This window comes from Engraulis encrasicolus, chromosome 14 (assembly GCF_034702125.1).
Source record: "Engraulis encrasicolus isolate BLACKSEA-1 chromosome 14, IST_EnEncr_1.0, whole genome shotgun sequence".
Lineage (NCBI taxonomy): Eukaryota > Metazoa > Chordata > Actinopteri > Clupeiformes > Engraulidae > Engraulis > Engraulis encrasicolus.
Window position 1 is genome coordinate 10,128,561 of NC_085870.1, and position 24,357 is coordinate 10,152,917.

At 43.4% G+C, this 24,357-nt stretch overlaps 3 protein-coding genes and 1 long non-coding RNA gene across 5 annotated transcripts in view; 3 read left to right on the forward strand and 1 right to left on the reverse strand.

The window, feature by feature from the left end:
* Positions 1 to 18: 18 nt before the first annotated feature.
* prelid3b (PRELI domain containing 3) lies at positions 19 to 6,715 on the reverse strand. The gene is made up of 6 exons (XM_063214909.1): positions 6,461 to 6,715; positions 3,968 to 4,136; positions 2,414 to 2,503; positions 2,070 to 2,140; positions 1,725 to 1,827; positions 19 to 638 (listed from the first exon to the last, which is right to left on the reverse strand). The coding sequence occupies exons 1-6, from the start codon at positions 6,490 to 6,492 to the stop codon at positions 522 to 524; spliced, it is 582 nt and encodes a 193-aa protein (XP_063070979.1). The 5' UTR covers positions 6,493 to 6,715; the 3' UTR covers positions 19 to 521.
* Positions 6,716 to 11,835: 5,120 nt separating this feature from the next.
* Positions 11,836 to 12,146, forward strand: LOC134463093 (uncharacterized). The gene is made up of 2 exons (XR_010037632.1): positions 11,836 to 11,882; positions 12,115 to 12,146. It is a non-coding gene; the product is annotated as an uncharacterized LOC134463093 (long non-coding RNA).
* A 1,394-nt stretch (positions 12,147 to 13,540) lies between these two features.
* LOC134463094 (uncharacterized) lies at positions 13,541 to 15,158 on the forward strand. The gene is made up of 2 exons (XM_063216335.1): positions 13,541 to 14,894; positions 15,127 to 15,158. The coding sequence occupies exon 1, from the start codon at positions 13,587 to 13,589 to the stop codon at positions 14,661 to 14,663; it is 1,077 nt and encodes a 358-aa protein (XP_063072405.1). The 5' UTR covers positions 13,541 to 13,586; the 3' UTR covers positions 14,664 to 14,894; positions 15,127 to 15,158.
* A 1,191-nt stretch (positions 15,159 to 16,349) lies between these two features.
* Positions 16,350 to 24,357, forward strand: part of LOC134462059 (calcium/calmodulin-dependent protein kinase type 1-like) — a 73,920-nt gene continuing 65,912 nt past the window's right edge. The window contains exons 1-2 of one of the 2 annotated variants that reach the window (XM_063214911.1): positions 16,350 to 16,460; positions 23,003 to 23,119. In XM_063214911.1, the coding sequence (XP_063070981.1) occupies positions 23,034 to 23,119 (86 nt within the window). In that variant the 5' untranslated portion in view covers positions 16,350 to 16,460; positions 23,003 to 23,033. Of the gene's footprint in view, positions 16,461 to 22,224; positions 22,762 to 23,002; positions 23,120 to 24,357 lie in introns of those variants that run through there. The other variant, XM_063214910.1, reaches the window with a different exon arrangement.

Genomic DNA, 24,357 nt, shown 5'->3' on the forward strand with positions numbered 1-24,357 from the left:
GACTCGACAACGAGAATACAAGGTCATTGCCTGGTGTTGTTGTGAAGCTTTTATATGTTGTTGCTGCTGTTGTTTTTTTGCATGTCCACATTCTCTCAAACAGCATCCTCGAGGATCTTGAATGAGCTCTAGTCTTAACTTGTCCAATCAAAGGCAGATTTGACTGTCTAACTGCCTTTGAAGCTGTAAGGTGTGTCATGGCCAGCCTCCTTGTGTGTCACTGTCCAGATCATCCCTTCAGCATCTAATGTAGACGCCTGACGAAGGGACATGGGTAAAAATTACTTTCCATGAATGGAAAAAAAGGAGAGGAAAAAAAAAGAATGAAGACTGCATCCGTAACACAGAAGGAGGCTGCTTGTTCTGGCATGGGAGAAGAGTTCCCAGTCAGTAAAGAAAGAGAGAGAGGAAGAAAGAGAGAAAGAAAGAAAGAAAGAGATAAAAAGGGAATGCAGAGTTAGAAATGAGTGATGGAGAGCGAAAGGGAGTTAGAGGGATGCAAGAAGTAGGGAGGGGGAGGGTCATTTCTCAGCCACTGCCGCTGCCATGGGCGCCCGCATGGTGCCGCGCGCGGTGGCGGTCAACTCCTCGATCTCTGTGTTCAGTCTCCTGATGACCCATTCCATCGCCTCACGACCCTGTGGACACACAACACAGGACAGGACTTGTTACACACAATATGAAAGACAAGGACAGTAGCCTATGGCACAACTTGAAACATGTGTTTTTTTTCTTCTTCTTTGCAGGTGCAGGTATTTGTAAAGGGAATCACTTTTAGAGTGTCAAACATTGCAACACTGCTACAAACCAATGTTCAAAACGGTTCACAAAATGGTGACCGAGACGAGTTTTTAAAATAAATTGTTTGGTCTGACTGTAATTGTAGCAATGTTTTGCTTTAAATGCACACTAAAAGCAATTTATTTGCCAACTCTGTAAATTAGGGATAGAAATCTAAAACCATACTTTTAGCATTGTACGGAGTAATCAACAATTACGCAAAATCCTTATTCGTTTCGTAACGGGATCCCAAACTACTCACAGGTGCAGATTAGTTTGCCAACACAGAAATAAAGGACACCAATCATTCCCTGACAACTATTACAGCACCTTTTGCACAAGAATGCAGATTAATTTGCCACACAAATCTAGGACACAAACCATACACTAGGAAATAATACCAAGCTATGTATAGCAGTACATGGGGTAATTAACAGTTACCAAACCACTTACCAGCAAGTTTCCAAAGCATTACTTTTACAAGTTTATTACACTTGCATAACTGAGCAATTCTACTATTTATAGAACGCCCTGAAGAAGGCTCAACTGCCGCTACGCGTGGGCAATTTTAAAGTCCTTAATGGACATGTCATAATAATAAAGACATTTTTAACCATACTTTTTGGAGTGCCTTGGTGAAGAAAAGTTCTCTCTTTTCAAGAAATTTTTTTGACATTGAACCTTGAACCAAAGAGCACCCACAAGAATACTTTTTTCATCTTTCTAAAAAGTGACTGAGCACGCCTCTGACTTCCAAACATATTTATAGAACGCTTTAAAAAGACACGGCTGCTGACACACATTTGTTGGGGTATCTTGTAACCATGGAAAATAGTCTTAAATCCCTCCAGAATGGCTAGAATATAGAGTTTAGGCGATGCTGCTGACCAATAAGATTGCAGGTCAAGACAGCCACTTCCTGGACTAGGCGAGAGGGCACTCACCTTGCCTGCGTTTGCCGAGATGGTATTGGCCATGACCCCCTCCAGGTAGCTACTGAGACTTACGCCCTTGACTGAGATGAGGGCTTCCTGTGTTAGGACCGTCCTGAGAGAGAGAGAGAGAGAGAGAGAGAGAGAGAGAGAGAGAGAGAGAGAGAGAGAGAGAGAGAGAGAGAGAGACCGAGAGAGAGAGATTAACACGGTTAACACCACTGGGGCAGATCATCAGACAGAGGCACAAAGAGGTCTAGACAGATAGAAAGAGGTCGTCTACTTGGCACAGCTGCAAAAGTGCATTCCAAAGAGGCATGGAGTGTCAGAAATAAGATGGCTGAAAAGGAGCCTTACTTCTCTGGATCTTCTGGGTGCGGCCTGTATATGAGCCTCTCGTCCACAGACACCATATTCGTAAATGTGATCTGCAATATTTCAAAGGGGGGGACGACAAAAAAAACAAAACAAAGACAACACATTATTTCTCTCGTCACCTCCACACCCATGTGAAAAGACGCTGTGGTCTGTGGAAATCTGGTTCAGTCTCATTCCAGAGATGGTACGTGTACAGTGAATGGTTCCTTATTCTTGTTCACCAGCATTCATTATCTTGAACTGGCAATGTACGGAGGGCATAAACCTCTTGTTTTTTAATCCTGGTTATGTGGGAAAGAAAAGCAAAGTGTGTATATACTCACATTGGCCGATTGCAGTTCTAACGTCTTCTCTTGCGGGTCCACCACTGAGTGCTCTTGGATGTAAGTGCATGTGCGCGTGTTACCGATGATCTGTGGACACAACAGACGTTTATAAATCACACACCCGTACCAGTCACAATATCACCAAAATGCCACATATACAAAGTGTACATCAAAATGTTATCTCTCGCTACGCTAGTGCTGTAGCCACTGATATTAGCCAAAGCCATTGGTCAGCAGCAGCAGCAGCAAAGGGAGCAGATAGGCTAATCCCCTCAAACGTCTAATCAGTCAGACAGTTGACCTTCTTGTTCCCTCCAGAAACTCCAATGCCACAGCCACCTGCAGCATGTGCTTTCAACTCACTCAGCTGAGGCTTCGTGGCCGTCAGAAATGCTGTGCGCGCGCATGCTTAGAGCCGGGAGTTGATTCAACATTATGTTGCCAACCATTGGTATGGCAGCTGGTCAGTGTGAGCTCCGAACTTTATTATTAGGTGGCTCGTGCCGCCTTCAGTGACCTTTCTCTGGACCTATGCTTCTCTAGATAAAAACATGTCGGCTAGGTTAATGAGTGTGTGTACTAGTCATACAACACCGATCTTGCCGATACGATAAAGCCAACAAGTCTGACTGTGTGGATACCATGAGTGGCTGTGCTCATAGCAGTATCAGGAAGGTCTTGCATAACATAATAATCTGTGGTGTTCTGTGGTTGTTAAATTGCATGCATAATATGCATTTATGGCATACAGCTTACTGTATTCGTTTCCATCATTGAGATTATTGATTTACATTCTGTCAATAAAAGAACATTGTGTGAAAAGGCTTGTCTTGACTTTCCCCGGACACTTTTAAGGTCAAACACAAATGGATTAGTGCAGCCCTTACATGATCAGAGCAGAAACACAAGATCAGCTAGTCGGCTGACAGCACAGCGGTGACAGGATTTGCCCAACAACACTTCCACTGATTTCCACATGCACCTGAACTGAGTGAGATAAGCCCACAATCCTCCCTCCTAATCAAACGGGGTCTCTGAGCCAAATTAATGTGCACACAGCCACTCTTGCAGCACAGGCCAAAAGGCATTTGACGTCAAACTCACGGGAGAGTACAAAGGTGAGGGGGAACCTTTAGCAATCCTGTATCTCTGCCAGGTCTGTGGGACAGCCAGAAAAAAAACTACTACACATTAGACAGCACAGTTATGTAACAGGGGCCCTGGACGGCATGTGCCATACTCAGGAATAAACTGGCAGCCAGCCAAGTTCGTAACCTCCTTAGCCCAGACGCCCCCCTCTACCAAAACCCAACCCCCCCTAACAGAAATAGACCTCCAGCTATTCACACGCTTTACCTGCCAGCTCACATGGAAAGAAATGAGCATGTCGAATAACGTGACTACCCTGCCTTTACAGTAGTTGGGTGGGTAACTTAAGCATATTAAAATCCAAAGCCACAGTGTTATGCAGAGGTTTCTGGAGCAGAAATTGTGACGATTCACAAACACTGAATGCAGTGTAACAGCGGCAAGGCAGTCAGGTGTACTTACGGATTTGACTATAGATGGAAGGCCCCATTCCGTGCTCAGTAGCCGTTTGCTGTGGAGACGCCCCTGGTTGTCCACGCTCCTGTCCAGCACGTCCACTCCAACCACACTGGGGTTCATGGGGTTGGGGTACTTCTGCATGGCGGCTTTGGTCACCGTCTCCCATGGGTGGCTGTGGAAAAGAGGACATGCATGCGTCAGTCACAGATGCACTTTCACCCTGTAGCTTCCTGTCTGTTCCCTGAGGTTGACCTAATTCTGGCTACTAGTGCAGTGTTTCTCAACAGGGGTGCCAAGGAAACGTGGCTGATAAATAAACTATGTAATATAATACATATTGTCTAAATTGATAAGTTAATGTTAGTCAGTGGAATCTTTCATCTGCTATTTACGCACAATTACGTAAATATAGGTCGCCCCAGTCAGCTGCAACTTCGAACGTCGGTCGTGTGACGTCTCCAAATGTGTTATAGCCAAGTCGCCTAATTCCGCCCGTCTCCCAATTCTACTAGCTTTTGTGGTATTGGATGTAATGCCCTGTTACGGCTTGCTGGTTTGGGGTGCCTTGAAATTTTTCACGAATTGAAAGGGTGCCTCGCCTAAAAAAAGGTGGAGAAACACTTTCACTTCATCTAAACTGATGGACAGAATATAAGTAACAGGAACTAGCACAGTCACACACTGATAGTAAGTGATGTCACACCATGCTCATTTTCGCTGCATCAGGTATCCGTCGTTTTCAACGATGCTTTGCTTCACTGTAATTCGAATCTTGTGAGTTGCATAAGGTCAGAGTTACACTAGGGACAGCTCATCTTACTTGGTACTAGGGAATTCTACAGCACAACAGGACTTCACTCTTTTATTCAATCACCGAATGGGGGCAAGACAATCATTTTTCCATCTTGGATCAAAACACTTGATGCACTAGGAAGGGCAACGAGTACATATACTGCTTCGACTCGTGTCACTGTTGGCCATGTCAATTGGACCACTCATTTAGAAAACTATAAACGGGAATTAAATATTCACTGAGTGCAGAAGGCTGGGGAAAAAACGTTCAATTGTCAGGGGGAAAAAAACAACTGCAAGCCTGCCTGCTTGAACTTGGTAGGTGCAGCATCCAGATAGCAAGAAATTTCTAGCTCACTTCCAAAGCAGTGGAATCATGAATCAGTGGGAGCTGTTGCCATGGTGATCTCTGAACATCACGTGCAATCTGACGTCCTACTAGTGGAGGCGCGGCAAAATGTAGGGAAAAGGTTAGCCAGCTAGCCAGAAAGCCTTCAACTCAAGGGTAGTTACGCAATGACTGCGCTTGCCTTCTCGCGGAACGACGATAAAAGAACACCGGTGAGAGTTGACCATGGCACACTGAACAGTCTACGTACATCTACCCAACAACACCGAATTGACAAATATCGCATTTAAGCACATTTAGACCAAATCAGTGTCGTTACCATTCCACCCCTGATACTAGTATGCTATTATGCATTCACCCATGCAATACCATTTCACAACGCTGTACATTAACATTCACAGTCAGCTAACAGTTAGCCAAATTAGGTAACAAAAGTTAGCCTAGTTCACTTCAGTATGACCTACAGAGGCCGGTAGGTTTGTGTTACGAAGGTTACGAGGCTACATGTATATTCATGTTTGCATAACTTGGTTGATTTTAAGAGTGCACATTGATGATGTCGTGCTCTATTAAAGGAAACCATTCATACATTTTTATGAAAGCTGGGTAACATTACATCTGCGCGCACCACCAGACTTCCGTCTACAACTGAAATATGACATATCTACACATACAGACTAAAATGCATTTCAGTAGGGAAATGGACCTTCTGGAATCATATAGGTACACAAAGGTTTATGCAATCAGTAAGTGTACAACTACTATGTTCATTTGTACGCCTGTCAGTCTGTTCGACTACAGAGCTGCTTTTCTGTGGCAACCGGTTATCATGAGTTCTGCTGAAATGAATGTTGCAGTATGGACATCGGGCAGTACTGAGCTGTAACTATCCCGCTACTGTCAGATATAGTGGATCGACTTCTTCAAATATAGTTGTGCGGATAAGGCAGGAGAACAAATAGGTGCAATACGAGCTGGATGTTTCTGAAGTCTTATCAAAATCCACGAGGTCGGGGGGCATAGGGTTCTACACTGCCAAATCAACCGGTCACAAAGTGCCATCTAGTTCATAGCAAACTGCCAGTCATCGGACTAAGTCTACATTAAATACTCAAAGCATATGTAAACCTGACCCCCAAAACAAAGTGATATCCTTATAAACTAGCATTCATATCGTTATCGTAGTAATCTTTCTTCCTGACGTAACTGTTAGCAATGTCAAATGGCTTAAGCTAGCTGGCTGCTAAAATTAGCTGGGTAGGCTTTAGCTATGTAGCTTTTTCACTGCGATTTTGTATTGAACTGTTCAAATGAATTTGGTGTTATCGAAATAAGCCATGTCAATATGTACTCACTTAAATATGTGTTCCGAGGTCCAGATCTTCATGTTGTTAGCTGTCGAGTCTGGTGAATTCCACTGAACCTCCGGGTGAGCGTTTTACACACTGACAAAATGGAACGCCTCCCCAGTCTAGAAAAGTACACGGAGTTCCCTCCCCCTGTCACATGAGTTGCGCATTTCCGCTACCAGCAACCAATCGACTTGGCGAGGCCTGACTGGAAAAAGACGTCCACCCCTGCCACGTTCCTGTCATACAAGTCAATGGTCCTAGGTGTCCTAGGTGACTTCTAAGCCAAGTCAAATGGGTCAAAGATACATTGTGAACCTTCATTGTTACATCAGAGGATGTCAATTGTTACATCAAACAAATGTAACAGATCTCAGGTAGAATTGCCAATGCCAGCAATTATGACTTCACTGTTTACTGTCCAAATGCAATCAAAGTGTTTTTTATTTTATTATTATTATTATTATTATTTATTTTTTTAATTGACACTTTCGCTATTTCTAAAAAAACAAACAAACAAAATACAACAAATAAAACAAAAAAATAAAACAAAACAAAGCTACACATAGCATAGCTGAGCCTCCATAAATGGTCCGGATGTAATAATTATTCAATTATTATGCAATTATTCAATTACTATTCCAAATAAAATTCAATTATTCTTGTACCTGTAAAGTGATGTCAGCTAACAAATTATGAAGCAATTTCAGACCCACAATTCTCCAATTGTGTAACTCGTTTAACTTTGGCACTCTATTGCCAGGTGTAAACCTTGGTGTCCTAATGTACCTTAGCTATATATACAGCTAGATACAACAGTACAATTTATGAGTAGATGTCATCTGTCTCGTAAAAAAATAATGCATCACTCTTTCTCACACGGTCACCTTTTTATAACTTGAACAATGGCAATTCTTGTGTTATAATATAAGCAATGTACACTTTATAGAGTAACAACAGTTTATAAAGTAACAAAATGTTAATTGGCCAAAGATACACTGCATAAGTTGGTGGAGTTCTTTGCTTCTCACATTATCGAGTTTCTTGAGCTGTCTTGGTCCTTTATCGCACATGCGTCTCAATGGAACATTATTACGCCATCTATATTTACTGACAACCACTAAGGCAAATGTGTTTCTTGTTCCATCATCACAATGCCCAAGTCCATATGGATAAGGCAGATAGATCCCTTATGGCCTCTGATTCTGTTGTCAAAATGTTTACATATGCAGGTCCCTCCTTCCTTGGAATGTTTCGAGGCAAACCTCAGACTCATTCTGTACACTGTACAAGTCCTTGTCCTCCATACACATTCATATGCATACAGAAAACTGTTTGCAACATTGGCCTCTCATAGCATTGGGATGTCACACTCTAGGCCCACGCGAGAGGGAATTTGTCAGTGGTTACTGCTGTTGCAACCTCTCTCTTTTAGTAAATGAAGTTAATTCATTTCCTTTGCTATCTTGTTCTTTACTGGCTGGCTTTACTGTAACAGTAAAACTCTAGAAAAGTGCTTGCAACATTTACCTGAATTAAAACTTTATTGAGTTCAAGTCCTTATTATTAGTTTTTTTTCCTCGAACAAGTACATAAACAAATCAAAATAAAAAAAGCATGTAGTGCATCGACATGCTTGGACAAGCATTGTGTCAAGTGTAGAAGCATCATCTGGCTCTCCACGTGTCCATTGTAATATGACTCCCACATCACAATCAAATAGCCTTGTGCGTCACTGAATGTGCCCCTTGTTAGTACTGGATGATTACTGATTATATGATTACTGGATGAAAGTGTCGGCCTCAGTGGTAGTATTCAAAGAATTTCATGAATTGTTAATAAATGCGTTATACTTGTTTGAGTTTTAAGTATGGGCATTAAAATTGTTTTTTTTCCCTTCATGGTAACATACCTATGCACTTGTGGCACAAATATTGAATGGACACAAATGTTTGCTTGACTTAGACCATTTTTAAGGCTTAGTGAGAGCATTGAGGGAACTTCTCTATGTATTTTACTGCGAACATACAGTAGGTCCATGTTTAGACAACACTGGCAGTGAGAGCCACAACAAGGACACTAGTACAGTACAAAGAACACTAAAAACAGCTACGAGGACAACGGGTGCTTATACAGTTCAGAGAATGCTGAAAAGCTACATTGCCTCTTTTGTTCCCCTCAAGGAAGCCAAGGCACCATGCTCAATTCTAGCTTTTTACCAGCAGAGGAAAGACCAAACACACCCCAATGTAAGATCATTTTCTTTCTTTTTTTTTACCATTAGCCTTTAGTGCCATCTTGTGGGGAAATTGAATAATAAACGGTTTATGTAGTGTACAGCAGTTTTTCTCAATCTTTTTTCTTTTTTTTGTCTTGCGTACATCCAAAGGTTTTTTTGGTCATACCACGAGAAACCCCTCACTCATGCTCTATATATCTTCCTTCCTCTATATTTAAAAAGAAAATAGACTAATGCCCCCCCCCCTTATCACCCAAGAACATATCACCTTCAATTAAGCCTGCTTTCTCAGTGAAAGTCATGCCCTCAGATACCTTTCTGAACAGGGGAGAAGGGTGCCAACAGCAGTTCAGTATAGACATGACCATCCAGTCATTATTTTTGTTCATGGGTCGCTTCAAATTAGTCTTCTATCATTAACAAAAAACTGGTCACAACAAAAGACCCCATTTGTGCACTCAGTGTTAAAGGGACAGTTTGGTCAATTTCAACATGCAGTTGTAATGCTCACACTACCCTGGACTTGTCAGTGCCTGAGATTTTTTTTTTTTTCTTCTTCAGCCGTTTCCGAGATCCTGGTCATTGTAATGGGGGAAGCTCTTTGTTTACATTTCAAAAAAACATTTTTATTTATTCCCAAAAACATCCAAAAGGTTATAAAACATCAGCAGACAACTAGCAAACAGCAGTACCTTTTGTGAAAATATTTGGAGTTGGCCTATGTTTCATTTTTTAAAAATGTAAACAAACGCTGCCCCCATTAGAATTGCTCATATCTCGGAAAGGGCTGAGCCGAAAAATGTGGCATTACCAGGTACTGACAAGTCAAGGGTAGCGTGAGCAATACAACTGCATGTTGAAATTGACCAAACTGTCCCTTTAAATATGGTGTTCCACTGCAGTGTTCCACTGCAAAGCAGAAGTGGAAGCACTCTTACAGATGTCGTTACAATGTATGATATTACAACGTTGAAACCATGTAATATTGCATCACTAGTGTTGTAATTACTGTAAGAGTACTTATACTTATACTTTATAAAACTTTATACAACCCACTGTGTGTCCTTTGAAGGAGAGTCAAGTCAAGTCAAGAGTACTTTATTGTCAAAAATCTATGTAACCGGGTTAGCACAGAAGTTTGAAATTGCGTTTGTCTCCAATGTGCAGTTTGACTAAAAACATTTAAATAAGACATTGACAATAATCTCTCTCTCTCTCTGTCTCTGTCTCTCTCTCTCTCTCTCTCTCTCTCTCTCTCTCACGCACGCACACACACACACACACACACACACACACACACACACACACACACACACACACACACACACACACACACACACACACACACACACACACACACACACACAACTGACCTACTCATACATGAATTTACAATTCTTTCTCTGACACATTCATTCACAGTACTGTATACACACAGACAATACACACTCACACGTGCAGTTTTTCAAACACTAACATACTGATATAGACATGTGCAATACAATACAATACAACACACACACACACACACACACACACACACACACACACACACACACACACACACACACACACACACACACACACACACGCACACACACACAGTGTGCAATAAGAGTACTGACATAACACACACACACACATAGTAGCAGAAGTACAATCAGTGGTCTTAGTAAAGTCAAAAGTGTAGATCTGTATACAAGGTGCAAGAGTAAAGTGCCAGTGGCATGGTGAAGAAATGTTCATGGAATGTTCATGTGGTTTTCTTCAGTGTGTTGATGAGTCTGATGGCTTGTGGCTAAAAGCTGTTGCTCAGTCTGCTTGTGTGGGACCGCAGGTTGCAGTACTGCTTCCCTGATGGTAGAAGGGAGAGCCGTCTGTGTGCTTGATGAGTTGTGTCTTTGATGATGTTCATTGCCCTCTTGGAACAGTGCGAAGTGCACAGTTCCTGGATGGCTGGTAGGGGTGACCTGACGATTGTAAACAAAATCTACCCCTTAGAATAGCTCAGATCTCTGAAAGGGCTGAGCCGAACAATGCATCACCGGGTACTGAGAAGCCAAGGGTAGCGTGAGCAATACAACAGCATATTGAAATTGGCAGAACTATTGGCAGAACTATTGTTTTTTTTGTTTTTTTTTCCCTTACAAACTATGAATCAAGCGAAAGGGAGTTTTTCCTCACCCCTGATGCCACCAGGGGCCGCACCTGAGCGCCCAATCTCTGTGTGACTATCTATGACTTATGATAGGCCCAGCCACTATGGACCTCACGCATCTAAGAATCCTGGTCCTAACCTACGTTGACCTTATGACTCTACAATCTCTGTCTATCTCTTCTTCCCCTGCCTTCCTGCTATTTCTGCCTCTCCTCTATACCTCTCCTTTTAAATCCATCTCTAACAATGTTTTTTTTTCCATTTGTTAAGCACTTTGAGTTACATGCCTTGTATGACACAGTGCTATACAAATACAATTATTATTATTATTATTATTATTATAGAACTGGTCATGACAAGGATATTGAGTAGAAGATGTCAGCCTCTCAGCATGGACACCCTTGTGTGCCACCATCTTGGTATGGGGTGTTTCTCACACTATCAGCATATTGCCATATTGCCATATTGCCAATTGACGTTTGTTGTGTAGGCTGTTCGGTAGGTTCAGACATTAACCACACAGTTGTATACGGAACAGAGGTGCTTTACTTCATAACTTCACTTTATGAATCACATTACATTTCTTCATCATGCCCATTTATAGTGAGCATCCCACTAGCGCCCCTCAGTGTGCTGGATTCCTAATAACGCATTAAACTCAGTATATGCATTAAAGGGACGCCATCCATTTGCATTAGGCTTTCCAGTGCTGGACACCCAGTCATACTTTTGAATGGCCATGCAACACTATCTCAATTCCCCCTGAGACAGGAGAAATCCGTATTCACCGCTTAACACTTCCTCCTACAATGATGCAAAAATCGTCATTTTGCATCAATGTAGGAGGAAGTGTAAGTGTTCTGGCTACGCCAGCCTTTAACAGGAAAACCCTTATTTTGACATATGTTTACATTTGTACTCCAGCTGCGAGACCTTAGAATGCCCATGGTTCTTTGACAGTTATCTCAAGCGCTACATGAAATCCACCAGTTTAACTTCTCGTTCCTTGAACGCAGCTAAAGGCAATCTCTGTAAGTTGTGAATAATATTTTTATTTGATGTTATATCTGTTCCGACTTAACTAGTACACCAGCTTCTTAATTTGTCATTTTACTCTCAATGAATTTATGTTAGCTTAGCTCCAATATTACGGCAGTGAAATTCATATAGACAATGCCGTTTTTATGTAACTTTTATGTTATTTGATTCGAATATCCATATCAACACAAGAGATTTATACGAATGAATTTGTATGTTTTTCAGTTTCACAATCATCCATAAACGACCAAACTTCACCCTCGGTGTCTCAAGTGTTTTCTAATGGGATTGTTTAGCTGTCTGGATAGCAGTTACTAGGACAACTGTGAGGCCAGAACAGTGAAAAGAGAGACCTATGAAGAGCTGCTGATGACCAGACCGCATTGTTGTGCCAGCGGAAGACAGACCCAGCACGCAACTGTAACGTCACGTCAGCGAGGAAGGTAGATCACGCATCCATAGCCATGGACAGGACAAACGCATCCGTGAGATCAGTGAACCCACATACGAGTACAGCTTCATTAGCGCTGGCAGCAGCTACTGCACGTGCTAAAGCCCAAGCCGCGCAGGCAAGAGCTGCATACTCACGTCAAGAGATTGATTTAAAAATGGAAAAGGCCCGACTAGACGCAACACTCATCGCCTTAGAGAGGGAGAGAGAGGCAGAGGCTGCTATGGCTGAAGCAGCTGTAATGGAGGCTGCAGCTGTAGACTTTGAAAAGGAGTACCACAGTAGACCAGACATACTACTACCTACACAAAGTTCAGAACAACGCACCAAGGACTATGTAGAAAGACACAGCCATCACGGTGACAGCTCACGTTCAGTTCAACAAGACTTGCATCAAAGTCTGAATGACCATCTTGCAGCAGGCTTGTTTACCCACACATCTAGACATGGTGACAGCACCCCACTCAGATCATCAGGCTTACCTGCTCACACATCCAGAGACAGCAACTACAGTCCTCCTCCAGGCTTGCCTGCCTATGCCCCTCAGCACACCCGCTACAGCCATCCAAGACCCGGATCACCTGACCAGGCACCCCAGCACACCGGCTACAGACATCCCAGACCTGAATCACCCGACCACGCACCCCAGCACACCGGCTACAGACATCCCCTACCCGGATCACCTGACCATGCACCCCAGCACACCGGCTACAGACAACCCAGATCAGGATCACCTGACCACGCACCCCAGCACACCAGCTACAGACACCCCAGACCCAGATCACCTGACCATGCACCCCAGCACACCAGCTACAGACATCCCAGACCAGGATCACCTGACCACGCACCCCAGCACACCAGCTACAGACACCCCAGACCCAGATCACCTGACCATGCACCCCAGCACACCAGCTACAGACATTCCAGACCCAGCTTACCCATCTACGCACCCAAGCACGCAGACTACAGCGATCCCAGACCCGGATCACCTGACCACGCACTCCAGGACACTAGCTACAGTCATCCCGGACCGCCCATCTACGCACCCAAGCAGACAGATGACAGCCACCCCAGACCAGGCTCAACCACCCACGCACCCAAGCACACCAACTGCAGCCCTCACGGAGTAAGCTCGCCTGCCAACGCAACCAGACACCCTGAGCACAGCCCTGCCAGACCAGCCTCACCTGCCCACGCACCCAAGCACGAACAACGCAGCTCTTCCAGACCAAGCGTACCTGCCCACATGCCCACACACCACAACTACAGTCCTCCCAGAACCAGAGCAGCACATCACCCCAGTGACACACCCACATCTGACTTAGCAAGGTACCTGGTAAGAAGTCAACTTGTGTCATCAGGACTGACCAGGTTCGATGACAAGCCGGAAAATTACTTATCCTGGAAAAGCTCATTCATGAATACGATCGAGAGCCTAGATCTTAAAGCAGGGGAAGAGCTAGATTTGTTAATACGGTGGTTAGGCCCAGAATCTGCCACACACGCACGCCGCATTAGATCAGTAAATGTGAGGGACCAGGCAGCAGGATTGTGGCTCGTATGGGAGAGGTTAGAGGAGATGTATGGTGCGCCTGAGGCTGTAGAGGGAGCTCTCTTCACTAAACTTGAACAGTTCCCTAAAATATCACACAAAGAGTACCATAAGCTTAGAGAGCTGTACGATTTGCTGTTAGAGATCGACTCCGCAAAGCACGAAGGTTACCTACCCGGCCTATCCTACCTTGACACAGCAAGGGGGATAAATCCAATAGTGGAGAAACTGCCATACTCACTTCAGGAGAAGTGGGTCATGGAAGGCTCGCAATACAAGGAGAAATTCAGGGTTTATTATCCTCCTTTTCATTTCTTCCTAGAGTTTATACGCAGGCAAGCAAAGGCACGCAACGACCCAAGCTTTAGCCTTCTCACCCCGACCACAGCAAGCAGGAAGGTCAGTGAAAGTCACAGTAGTAACACAAGATCAGTCTCTGTGTATAAAACTGACACTGCCCACTCACACTCCACCACTGCAAATGAAGACCCAGAGAGACAATGCCCTCTACATCTCAAGCCACATTCCCTGCAAGTATGCCGGGGTTTCAGAGAAATGACAATTGATGAACGAAAAAGGATTCTACAGGAGAAGAACATATGTTTTAAGTGTTGTGCATCAAACAAGCATGTAGCCCGCAATTGTGAGGTGGTAATCAAATGCACTGAGTGTGACAGCAATAGGCACCCAACAGCGCTGCACCCAGGCCCAGCTCCATGGAGCTCCACGATCTCGCCACTCCCATCAGAGAATGGCGGGGAGAGCGATTAAGTATCAGACATTGTTGTAGTGTAAATATGGCATCATTAATGATACCAGGCGGGGAGTGTTCTGGCTACGCCAGCCTTTAACAGGAAAACCCTTATTTTGACATATGTTTACATTTGTACTCCAGCTGCGAGACCTTAGAATGCCCATGGTTCTTTGACAGTTATCTCAAGCGCTACATGAAACCCACCAGTTTAACTTCTCGTTCCTTGAACGCAGCTAAAGGCAATCTCTGTAAGTTGTGAATAATATTTTTATTTGATGTTATATCTGTTCCGACTTAACTAGTACACCAGCTTCTTAATTTGTCATTTTACTCTCAATGAATTCATGTTAGCTTAGCTCCAATATTACGGCAGTGAAATTCATATAGACAATGCCGTTTTTATGTAACTTTTATGTTATTTGATTCGAATATCCATATCAACACAAGAGATTTATACGAATGAATTTGTATGTTTTTCAGTTTCACAATCATCCATAAACGACCAAACTTCACCCTCGGTGTCTCAAGTGTTTTCTAATGGGATTGTTTAGCTGTCTGGATAGCAGTTACTAGGACAACTGTGAGGCCAGAACAGTAAGAGAGGTGGATTTCTGTTGAGACTACAAGCCTTTTTCCCACCCTTTCAACCCCGGCCATAGGGGGGTGGACCCAATGCGCTAACAGACCTATCACAGATCAGGGTGCCAGTGCTTTTGAAATCACTGGCATTGAGGCTCCAGTAAGTCACTGGCAGAGCTGCCTGGGTGTGGCCTGTGGAACTTGAGCATTGCAATGGGGGTTATAATAATGAGCATTATGGGGATTGTTGTCACAAATCCACAAGCACATAAAAGTCCCTTTCTGCCTTTTCTCGACCAAGAAGGCACCAAATTAGACATTTATGCTACTATTCTACAACATACATGACCCATTTTCAATATTCATGTCTCCACCGTTGGAATGCCCCTTTAAACATTGCATATGGACACAACAACGTTCATGCAAACAACGTTACCCCTAGAGTAGAAAGAGTAGAGTATCATTTTTGATCTCGAGGGAAAGTAAGGTGTCATGTAGCATACATACATAAACACAGAAGAAGACACAAAGACATCACACACAACATTGCACACATATCCACCATACATATTCACAAGGTGAATAATAGCACTAATGGATTTGAGACGTTCATCCCTATAGACAAGGGTGGTCAATGAAACAGATGCATTCGTGTGTTTCTTTTTCTTTCTTCATTTTTTTCTTTCAAAACAACGGGAAAGAATTTTGTGTGGTGCAATTCCTTTTCTGAGTTCAGTCTGATTGCCTAACTGCCTGTAGTGATCACCAGATGGCGTAGTTGTTCAACTATATATGGGGCAAAAGGACAGTCCTCGGCCAGTAATTTACGACTCTTGTTTTTCGCACATAGGCTACTCATCATGTCAGTGTTACCACCCCACTGCTTTTCAACCGCAAGATTGTACAAAGAAAACAGGTAACTTTAGGCCTACTTGTATTATAAAAAAAGGCGTATAGTGAATGCACAGCACAGTCCCTGGCAGGATGCCAGAACAGGCGTAATTGTTTCGATTACCTGTGTGGACAATACAGTTTTGTATTGGTTTAGAATATAAATGATCTTCCCCCTTCACGGTTAAGCCACTCCCCATAGCTGCTACCATTTGTCTGACGACAGGAAAGTGCTGGTGGGTTTGTCCAAGGATCCAGTTTTCAGTGAACGGACAGTGAACAGTCCTAGTTCTATTCCATACGGGCAGTCGGAGAACCATCCACAAGACCCCGAAAATTTACAGGTAATTCCACATTTAGTGGCCGCTTGATGGTAAGCATTGTGCAGTAGGGCCTACGAGACAATATCTGAATGTTTGGGGAACCTTCTCGCTAGTAATAGAAGCCAAGTTCTCATACGAAGAAGTCCACCCAATTCTGCAATGAGTTTTTGTTATACATGATGGATAACAGGCTATATAGCCTATCTGGTGGCCTGTTTTCCTGTAGTAAAGCCATGTGCATTAGAGGAGACTTGCTGACTTTTTGGCGATCGCCATTCATAGGAAGGACAGTGGTTTTAGGGGTATTAATATTTAATAGAGACATCACTTATGCATATCTGGTGGCGCGTTCATAGACGCCTGTTCAACTGAAGGGCTCATTCAGAGAAGTCGTCAGTGTGTTAGACGGAGAATGGGGACAAGAAGCATTCTGATCCCTTACAACAAAACTCACTTTCCCTTTACGCATTACGCTGCGTAAAGATGGTTAGGCAAAGATAACTGTTTACAATAGTCGAGACGAGTTATGGCGTGTTGGATTTTATTAAGAACCTGTTTAATGTGCTACTCGACCATAACAAATCCCTCAGCTCTCACTCTGTCAGTCCAGTCAGTCGTGTGTAGGTAGCATTATCTCAAAAGGATCGTGAATGTATGGCGTCTCTTCTGACGCTTTGGCAACTGTCTGAATGCACAGCCGACTGCTCTTTAGCCTACCTGTCACCTGTGCATCTATCTCTTTAGCCTGTTCTTTCTACACTTGCTCAGGGTTAACACATTGACTGGTCATTTGCATTATGCCTATAAAGATATGCTCAGTGTAATATGCCTGGCTTGCTATTATTGGCCAGAACTTGAGATAGCTCAAGCCAGAATTGAATTCTAGAGTCCAGCTCTAGTTTGGTCATAGATAGTTTGCTTATTATGATCTGTGGTGGTCAGGCTGCAAAACTGAGGCCATACTCCCTGTCTAGTCTACCAGTCTATAGAGTTGATCAGACTGTGCACTGGGTCCTCAATCAGAAACTCGGTCCTTGGTCCTTGTCAGTTGCAGTTTATGGTAGGCACATGCAAAACACAAGGCAACTTTGAGCCTCCTCTTCTTTGGACATGGTAGTTGCACTTCCTAGGGTCATGCCGTTCATGTTAATAAGTTCTGGGGTATATGACAAGTTACTATTGCCCAAGTCGGGTGTACGTAGAAAGAACCTCCCCCGTGGTTGTTGAACTCATGACTTAAATCTGTGCTGCAGTTGGAATGCTCTGTCGTGCACTGCTCTGCTGCACAGATCATCCCTTATCATAGTACGGAATATTTCTCAATCAGGAAATGATCCTTGTCAGCAAGCGTGGCTAAATGGGACAATAAAACTGCCTGTGACATACTAGATAGCCTACCTCAGAAATGGTCCCTGTGTTGTTATGACTTAGTCAGAGAGGCCTTGCTGGTCTTTGGGCGGGTAATTGTTTTCAGCTTTAAGGATGTACCATCTCTGGAAATAAACTCATTTTACATCTCCCCATGAGTTAAATGATGGAGTTTTACTTCCGCCCTGTACTTCCAGTTGTTCTCTAAGTTCTCTGGCCATGCTATTTTTTATTTTATTTTATAGTTTTCATCTTAAAACTGCCTGAAGACATGTCCCTTGCTATAACTGTGCTGTTACCAGAACGGCAATGACTAAGATGCAATGCACTTATAAAGACTCTGTAGTGTCATGGTATTGTAGTGCTAGTTGTAGTGTTGTATTTTAGTTGTATTGTAGTGCTAGTTAAGTCTTTTCAACCACTAGTAGAGTGTCCCACTGCACTACAGGCTACTGAGTTGTCCAGCAGGGAAATCCAGTAATGCAGGCCGTGTCAGTTCTTCAGTTGCACTCAGTTGGGAAGCCTCTTTTCTTGAGGGGTGAATAGATGCTGTGAGTGAGTGACTGTGAAAGCCTTGTCCACCTGTCAGCTGTCGGCAGAGTGCAGCTGGCTGCTGCTGAACCTTATTTGGTTCGGCAGTGGAACTACGCAAAGGTGTCTTCCCACATCCTGTCAGTGTATGTGTATTAGAGCACCGCGCTGCCTGTCTGTCACAGAGTGTCACACCTAAAAGGGAAGTCCTCAAGTGCAACGCTGGTGGTGTCACGAAGCCCTCCTTTCCCTAGAGTCACAGTGTTGTCACAGGTTGGCATGACCCAGGAGGCGGCTGACGCCCACCCCAGTGCCTGCCAGCCAGTCCGATATTAAAACGGTGTCGTGTCACTTTTCTGTATGTCTCTTCTGTCCACTGAGCAGCCATGGGAAACCAGTGAGTATCTTGCCTACGTGTGTTTTTTTTAATACACATGCATTGTATGGAAATGTTGCATGTACCGAAAAAACTAGATGCTAGTTTATTTGTGAAAGTCCGATTGTTTTATCCGATCCCTGGCTACAAGATGACAGCCTTTCTTGTTAGCTGGTGTCCCTGACTGACATATCCCTAGTTGACACAGACGATCCTCTCCAGCTTGGGAATCCTTGTCGTTGCCTAACCTGCATGCTCTCTCTCTTCTCTCAAGCAGTTGTCCCTCTACCCATTTCCATTATCAAAATACAGAACAATCCGAGCCTGTATTTTAACCCCTCCTCAATATTTGCCATTCAAATGTTCCGATATTTATGGTGAACGCCCTTGTTTGTGCTTTGTCCGATGCACATTTTCTCCTACAGTCAAAGGTGAAATCATTTTTGTTGACCTGGATCTTGGATTCCTGATAGCATGACATTAATGTATAGTATTGTCTTTTGTTGTGACTGAGGATGACGGTGCCAGAGGACAGAGTCAAAAAATGTGACTGTCATCTGAGATTTGTATGGCATGCTCAATGTCTGTAGAAAAAAAGCCAACCTTTTTTTACTCATCCCAAAACAACAATGGAATGTCACAATACTATTTCTTTCATCACGTCAAGAACATGTTCGCCATGTTGATCTCTCTGCTAATGATGGTTGTTGCCTGAGGTAAGACATGTGCCAGTAGCCAAATCAGTGTGACATACTAAAGTGTTCTACTACAGTAGTGTCTCAACTCTCCTGAAATGTCACCTCTTTGGAATGCTGTGTTTCTCTGAAGAGGTTGCAATTAGATTTTTTTTGTCTTAATGCGACAAATGGTGAAAGTTTCTCCCATGTAATACTAATGCACCAACAATGCAACGATGTCACGTTGCAAATAGCCAGTTTGAAAGTAGGCTGTGGTCTGTAGCTGCTTCAGAATAGCCCCATATAGGCTACTTGTCACACATTAAGCAAGCCAGTGAGCGTAAGTTCTTGTTTCCTGTGAAGCCCAGTATACACTTGGGGCCTTCTGTGGTCTTAAGCACATTGCAGCACACGGCTTGTGTACTAAAAATCTTGATACTTCCTCGTGCCTGCTACCAAGAAGCCGTGGCGGATGAATTGCAAAAAATGACCTGACTTTTTCTCCCATCCGCACTGAGTTTAAATAATGAGGAACTTGATTTACAGAGCAGTTTCATGGCAGACGGAATGTACCAGACTGACAGGAGGTGTGTGTGTGTGTGTGTGTGTGTGTGTGTGTGTGTGTGTATGTGTGTGTGTGTGTGTGTGTGTGTGTGTGTGTGTGTGTGTGTGTGTGTGTGTGTGTGAGTGTGTGTGTGTGTGTGTGTGTGTGTGTGTGTGTGTGTGTTGAGGTAAGACTAAATGACTAAAATAAATAGCAAACAGCACACCTGTTGCTTTTGTGCGAGAATGCAGTTGGTGTTTTGCAGAGAGATAGAGAGAGATAGAGAGAGTGTGAGAGAGTGTGAGAGAGAGAGAGAGAGAGAGAGAGAGAGAGAGAGAGAGAGATAGTGTAGTTCCTTTATTTCAAGGTTTCCATGGAAACTTGCACAGCTCCAGCCTCCAACCCTAGTTTGGACAGGGGCCTTGGAGTTCCGAGCGTGTTTCTACAGTGACAGTATGACCCTCACATTACTTACAGCAAGTTGCTGATGCGCTAATTTGGCATTAACCAAACTGAAGTTCTTCAGGTTTCAGTCTCTTCATTACTGCTTTAAGCTACTGTATGCACTCAATCATGAACTATTTCCCTCTGCTCCACAGTGTTTTACTCAGCTGATTCATTAATTTATTTTTAACAAGGTTGCTGTGGCTTCCCTAGACAGTCTATAGTATTACATATTTGGTTTGTCAAATCTAGGATTAAAATCCCCTACACTCCTGCAGCTTCTGTGAGTCTAAAATCGTATAGGCCTATGTTAATGTTGCCTGAGCTGGTCAGCCCGCATACGTCAGCCCTTGCCATGTTTGAACACATTTGTGAAACTGAAAACATGACCTAGTCAGTGGTACCAAAGATGTGCAGTAAAGGAGGACACTTGCGTAAGTGTGTACCATACCACACAGACCAAGCGTAGACAGACACCTCCTAAATGCATCCCAGGCGGCCACAGGACTTGGCAGCGCTCTATCAGTCAGCAGCACACAGAAGAAGCCCTGATAGAAGCGGCTGACCAGTGTTGCCAGATTGGGCAGTTGCCCGCCCGATTGGGCTACTTGGGATGGCCGTCTGCGGGTAAAAAGGGGAAAAATTGGCCATTTGCCGTTTTTTTAAGCCGCTTTGTGCCCATAGAAACCAATGCAATTTGTTGAAATTGGGTGGAATTTAGCGCATTGTGGCCGTTTTTGAGAACCTTTTGGGCGTGTTTTGATCAAACAAATCTGGCAACACTGCTGCTGACCCTTCCTGGAAAGTTCCAGTGGCAGGGCTAGTGGTGTTGTCTGTTGTGTTGGGCACTATTGAGGCGGCCAGGTCATTACTTAAAATGGAAACAAACAGAAAGGTTATCCACTACAGAGGGTGGTGCATGATGAAGGGTATCGTCTAGTCTGCTCCGAGGGAGGAAAGTAGTTTTTCTCCATGTCGCTGTCACCATGCAATAAAGTCAGGAAATGCTTTAGCATAGCAAAAAAGAAGCTCAATTTAGGTTGGCTATATTTAAAAAGAAGAACTGTGCTTTCAGTTTGACGAGCTTGTTAATGCATCCACTCACAGCAACACACAGTAAGTCAATGAACAAGCTGAGGCTAAGGACTTCACTTCACCTTTCAGTGTTAGTCTTTTAGCTGAACTCTGTTAAGACATGGCCCGTGTTACAAATTTGCGGATACCAGCATGGTAGTAACTAAAGTCTGAGTAAAGTCTGTGAAATGTTGTAAACGTGACTATAATGGTTCTCCATGCATTTGTTAAAATGAACATTTTCCAAGTACTCCCTGCAGTGTGCTCCTGTACCCCTAGTGCAGTGTTTCCCAACCAGGGGTACGTGTACCACTAGGGGTACGCGAGCACACTGCAGGGGGTACTTGGAAAAATTACATATGTATGGAGCAGTCACATCAGGACAGAGAAAGCGATATAGAACATAAATTAAGGGTTACTAATGGCACAACTAAGAGGCTTAGGGGGTACGCGTGACAAAAAAGTTTGGGAAACACTGCCCTAGTGGTACACGTACCCCTGGTTGGGAAACACTGGTGTAGCACTATGGCAGTCTTTGCAATGACTATTACAACCTTCCAGTGGTGGAATGGTGCACATTATGGTGATACAAAAAGCACCATTGTACACTTCTGCTTATGTCTTGCCATCACAACTTTTATATGGTGTGTGATAAGATGAGTGGTTTTCAGTTGCCTGAAAATGTGTGAAAAAATGAAATGTTTTTTGTTGTTGTTTTTTTTAAAGATGAACAGGAGGGAGTTGGGGGAATGAGGAAGTGATTTGAACCATATTCTGCCCTGTGTGAAGCAAACAGTATCTTGATGACCTTAGCAGCAGACCTGCCGAGTGCCATTCCACAAGCTACTGTATATAGGGCCTATTTAGCCTGCAGTCACAGTGTACCTTGAACTGGGATGACCTTTTGGACACAAAGAATAGTGTTTTTTATTGCTATTTTAGAAATGTGTGTACAATCACAGCTATACCTGTAGGCTATACTGTATACCTATAACTACATAGCTATTGACCTACTGTATAGCTACAGTAGGTAAAGTAAGGTTAGATTGTAGATAGGTAGATATAGTATAACTTAAACAAAATTCGAAAGCGGTCTGATTTGTTTTGCATTCTCTACTGTTTTTGTGAAGAATCCTTCTTCCTGATAGGGGATCTGGATTTGCAACATTCCTTAACCCTTTGTGATTTCCATTGGCTACTCCTTATCATCCCATTTCAGAGCTTACACAGCACTAAGTATTTCTTACTTGAGCCATCCACTGATAGGTGTCTTGAGGTTTACTCTGCAGTATACTGTATGGACTGTAGGTAGGTATCTTGCTGGAAGTAACTGTGTTCATCTGTAAAGGACTGTGCACCTTGTAGGGAAGCTGAGATCTCAGTATACTTTACTTTGTGTAAGGACAATAAAGGCTTTCTATTCTATTCTATTCTATTCTATGCTATGCTATTCTATTCTATTCTATTCTATTCTATTCTATTCTATTCTATTCTATTCTATTCCATTCTAAATTGGGTGACTAGAAGTTCTTTTTCGTGTTCCCTTCAGCCTTCCTGTAGTTGATCGCAACAACAGGAAAATGCCATTGGGTCAAGATGGACACTCATGGAAGAAGAAAACGTGTGACATCAAGGAGGTGTTTGACTTCAAAGAGGTCCTGGGAACGTAAGTACAGCATTTACATATGTCTCACATTTCGGCCTGTTCTGTGGAATTGCTGTCCCCTTTCCATAAAATTTTTTCAGTCAAATGTCCCCTCTGTGTTCTCATGTGTGTCATGTTAGAGTTCTCATGTGGAGTTCTGCATTAACTGCATGAGTCACCGTTGAGAACTGGGCTGCGCGGGTAAACCCAACGCTGTGACATTTTCGCTCTCTACAAATGAAGAGCTCTTTTCCAAAACGCTATATACACCATTTTTGACTTTTTGCATTTTAATATTAGAATTGACTGTTAAGATGTCCTATCATATATGTGTGAATTCTTGCCATTCAAATATTTTGAGAACATACTTTAAAACCTCTATAAAAATGCATTTTGCAATGCATTTCAATGGAATGCCCAATACAAAAATGTCAATTTCCCAACATTCTATAAAATGGATATATCTCATTTTGGAAAAGAGCTCTTCAAATATTTGGGTTCAAAAATAGATAAGTCTTGGATGGGGCCCCGAAACTCTCATTTTGAACTCACATTTCGTAGCCCGAGACGAGGAGAGTCATGCGTTTATGGTCCACTTGAGACCAAGCTTCAGTGGCAGTTTTAAGAAGCTTCAGATGCATTGAGGCGGGGGGCTACTTTTGGCTGTTTACTTGAAAGATGGTGGTGGGCCCTTTTTCTGGGGCATGTTGTTTTGCCTGTTTGCTGTGTGGATGTGGATGTAAGAAGGGACTTACCCCACACCATAACAGATACACAGAGGCAAGCAGATGTTGGGCCTCCTGTGTGTGTGGTGTGTGTTTTTTTTCGCTTTCATTTTTTTCCCACTGAACATATTCCAAGAGCGAGAGTTGTGATGATGATGGTGGAATCTTCCCAGAGTTGAGCAGGCTGTGGTTCCTGGGCGTCCAGGACCTCCTCAACACAGAGGTCTTGAGAGAGAGAGAGAGAGAGAGAGAGAGAGAGAGAGAGAGAGAGAGAGAGGGGGAAAAAAGGAGCAAGAGGCGGAAAGGGGAGGGGAGGCTGCAGAGAGAGGAAAATATGTGTCCGTAAAGGGGAAAAGTTCAGATTAGCGGAGTTATCCTGCTTTTCTGGGCTGCTGTACTAAGTTGTCAGTGTGCAGCAGCTGCAGTGCACACTATGCCGCCTCATTGGTCTTTTCCCCACATGACAAACTCACATCACTTGTCACAGTTCCTATTCTGGAGGTTTTAGCAAATGCGAAATGTTGTATTGTATGT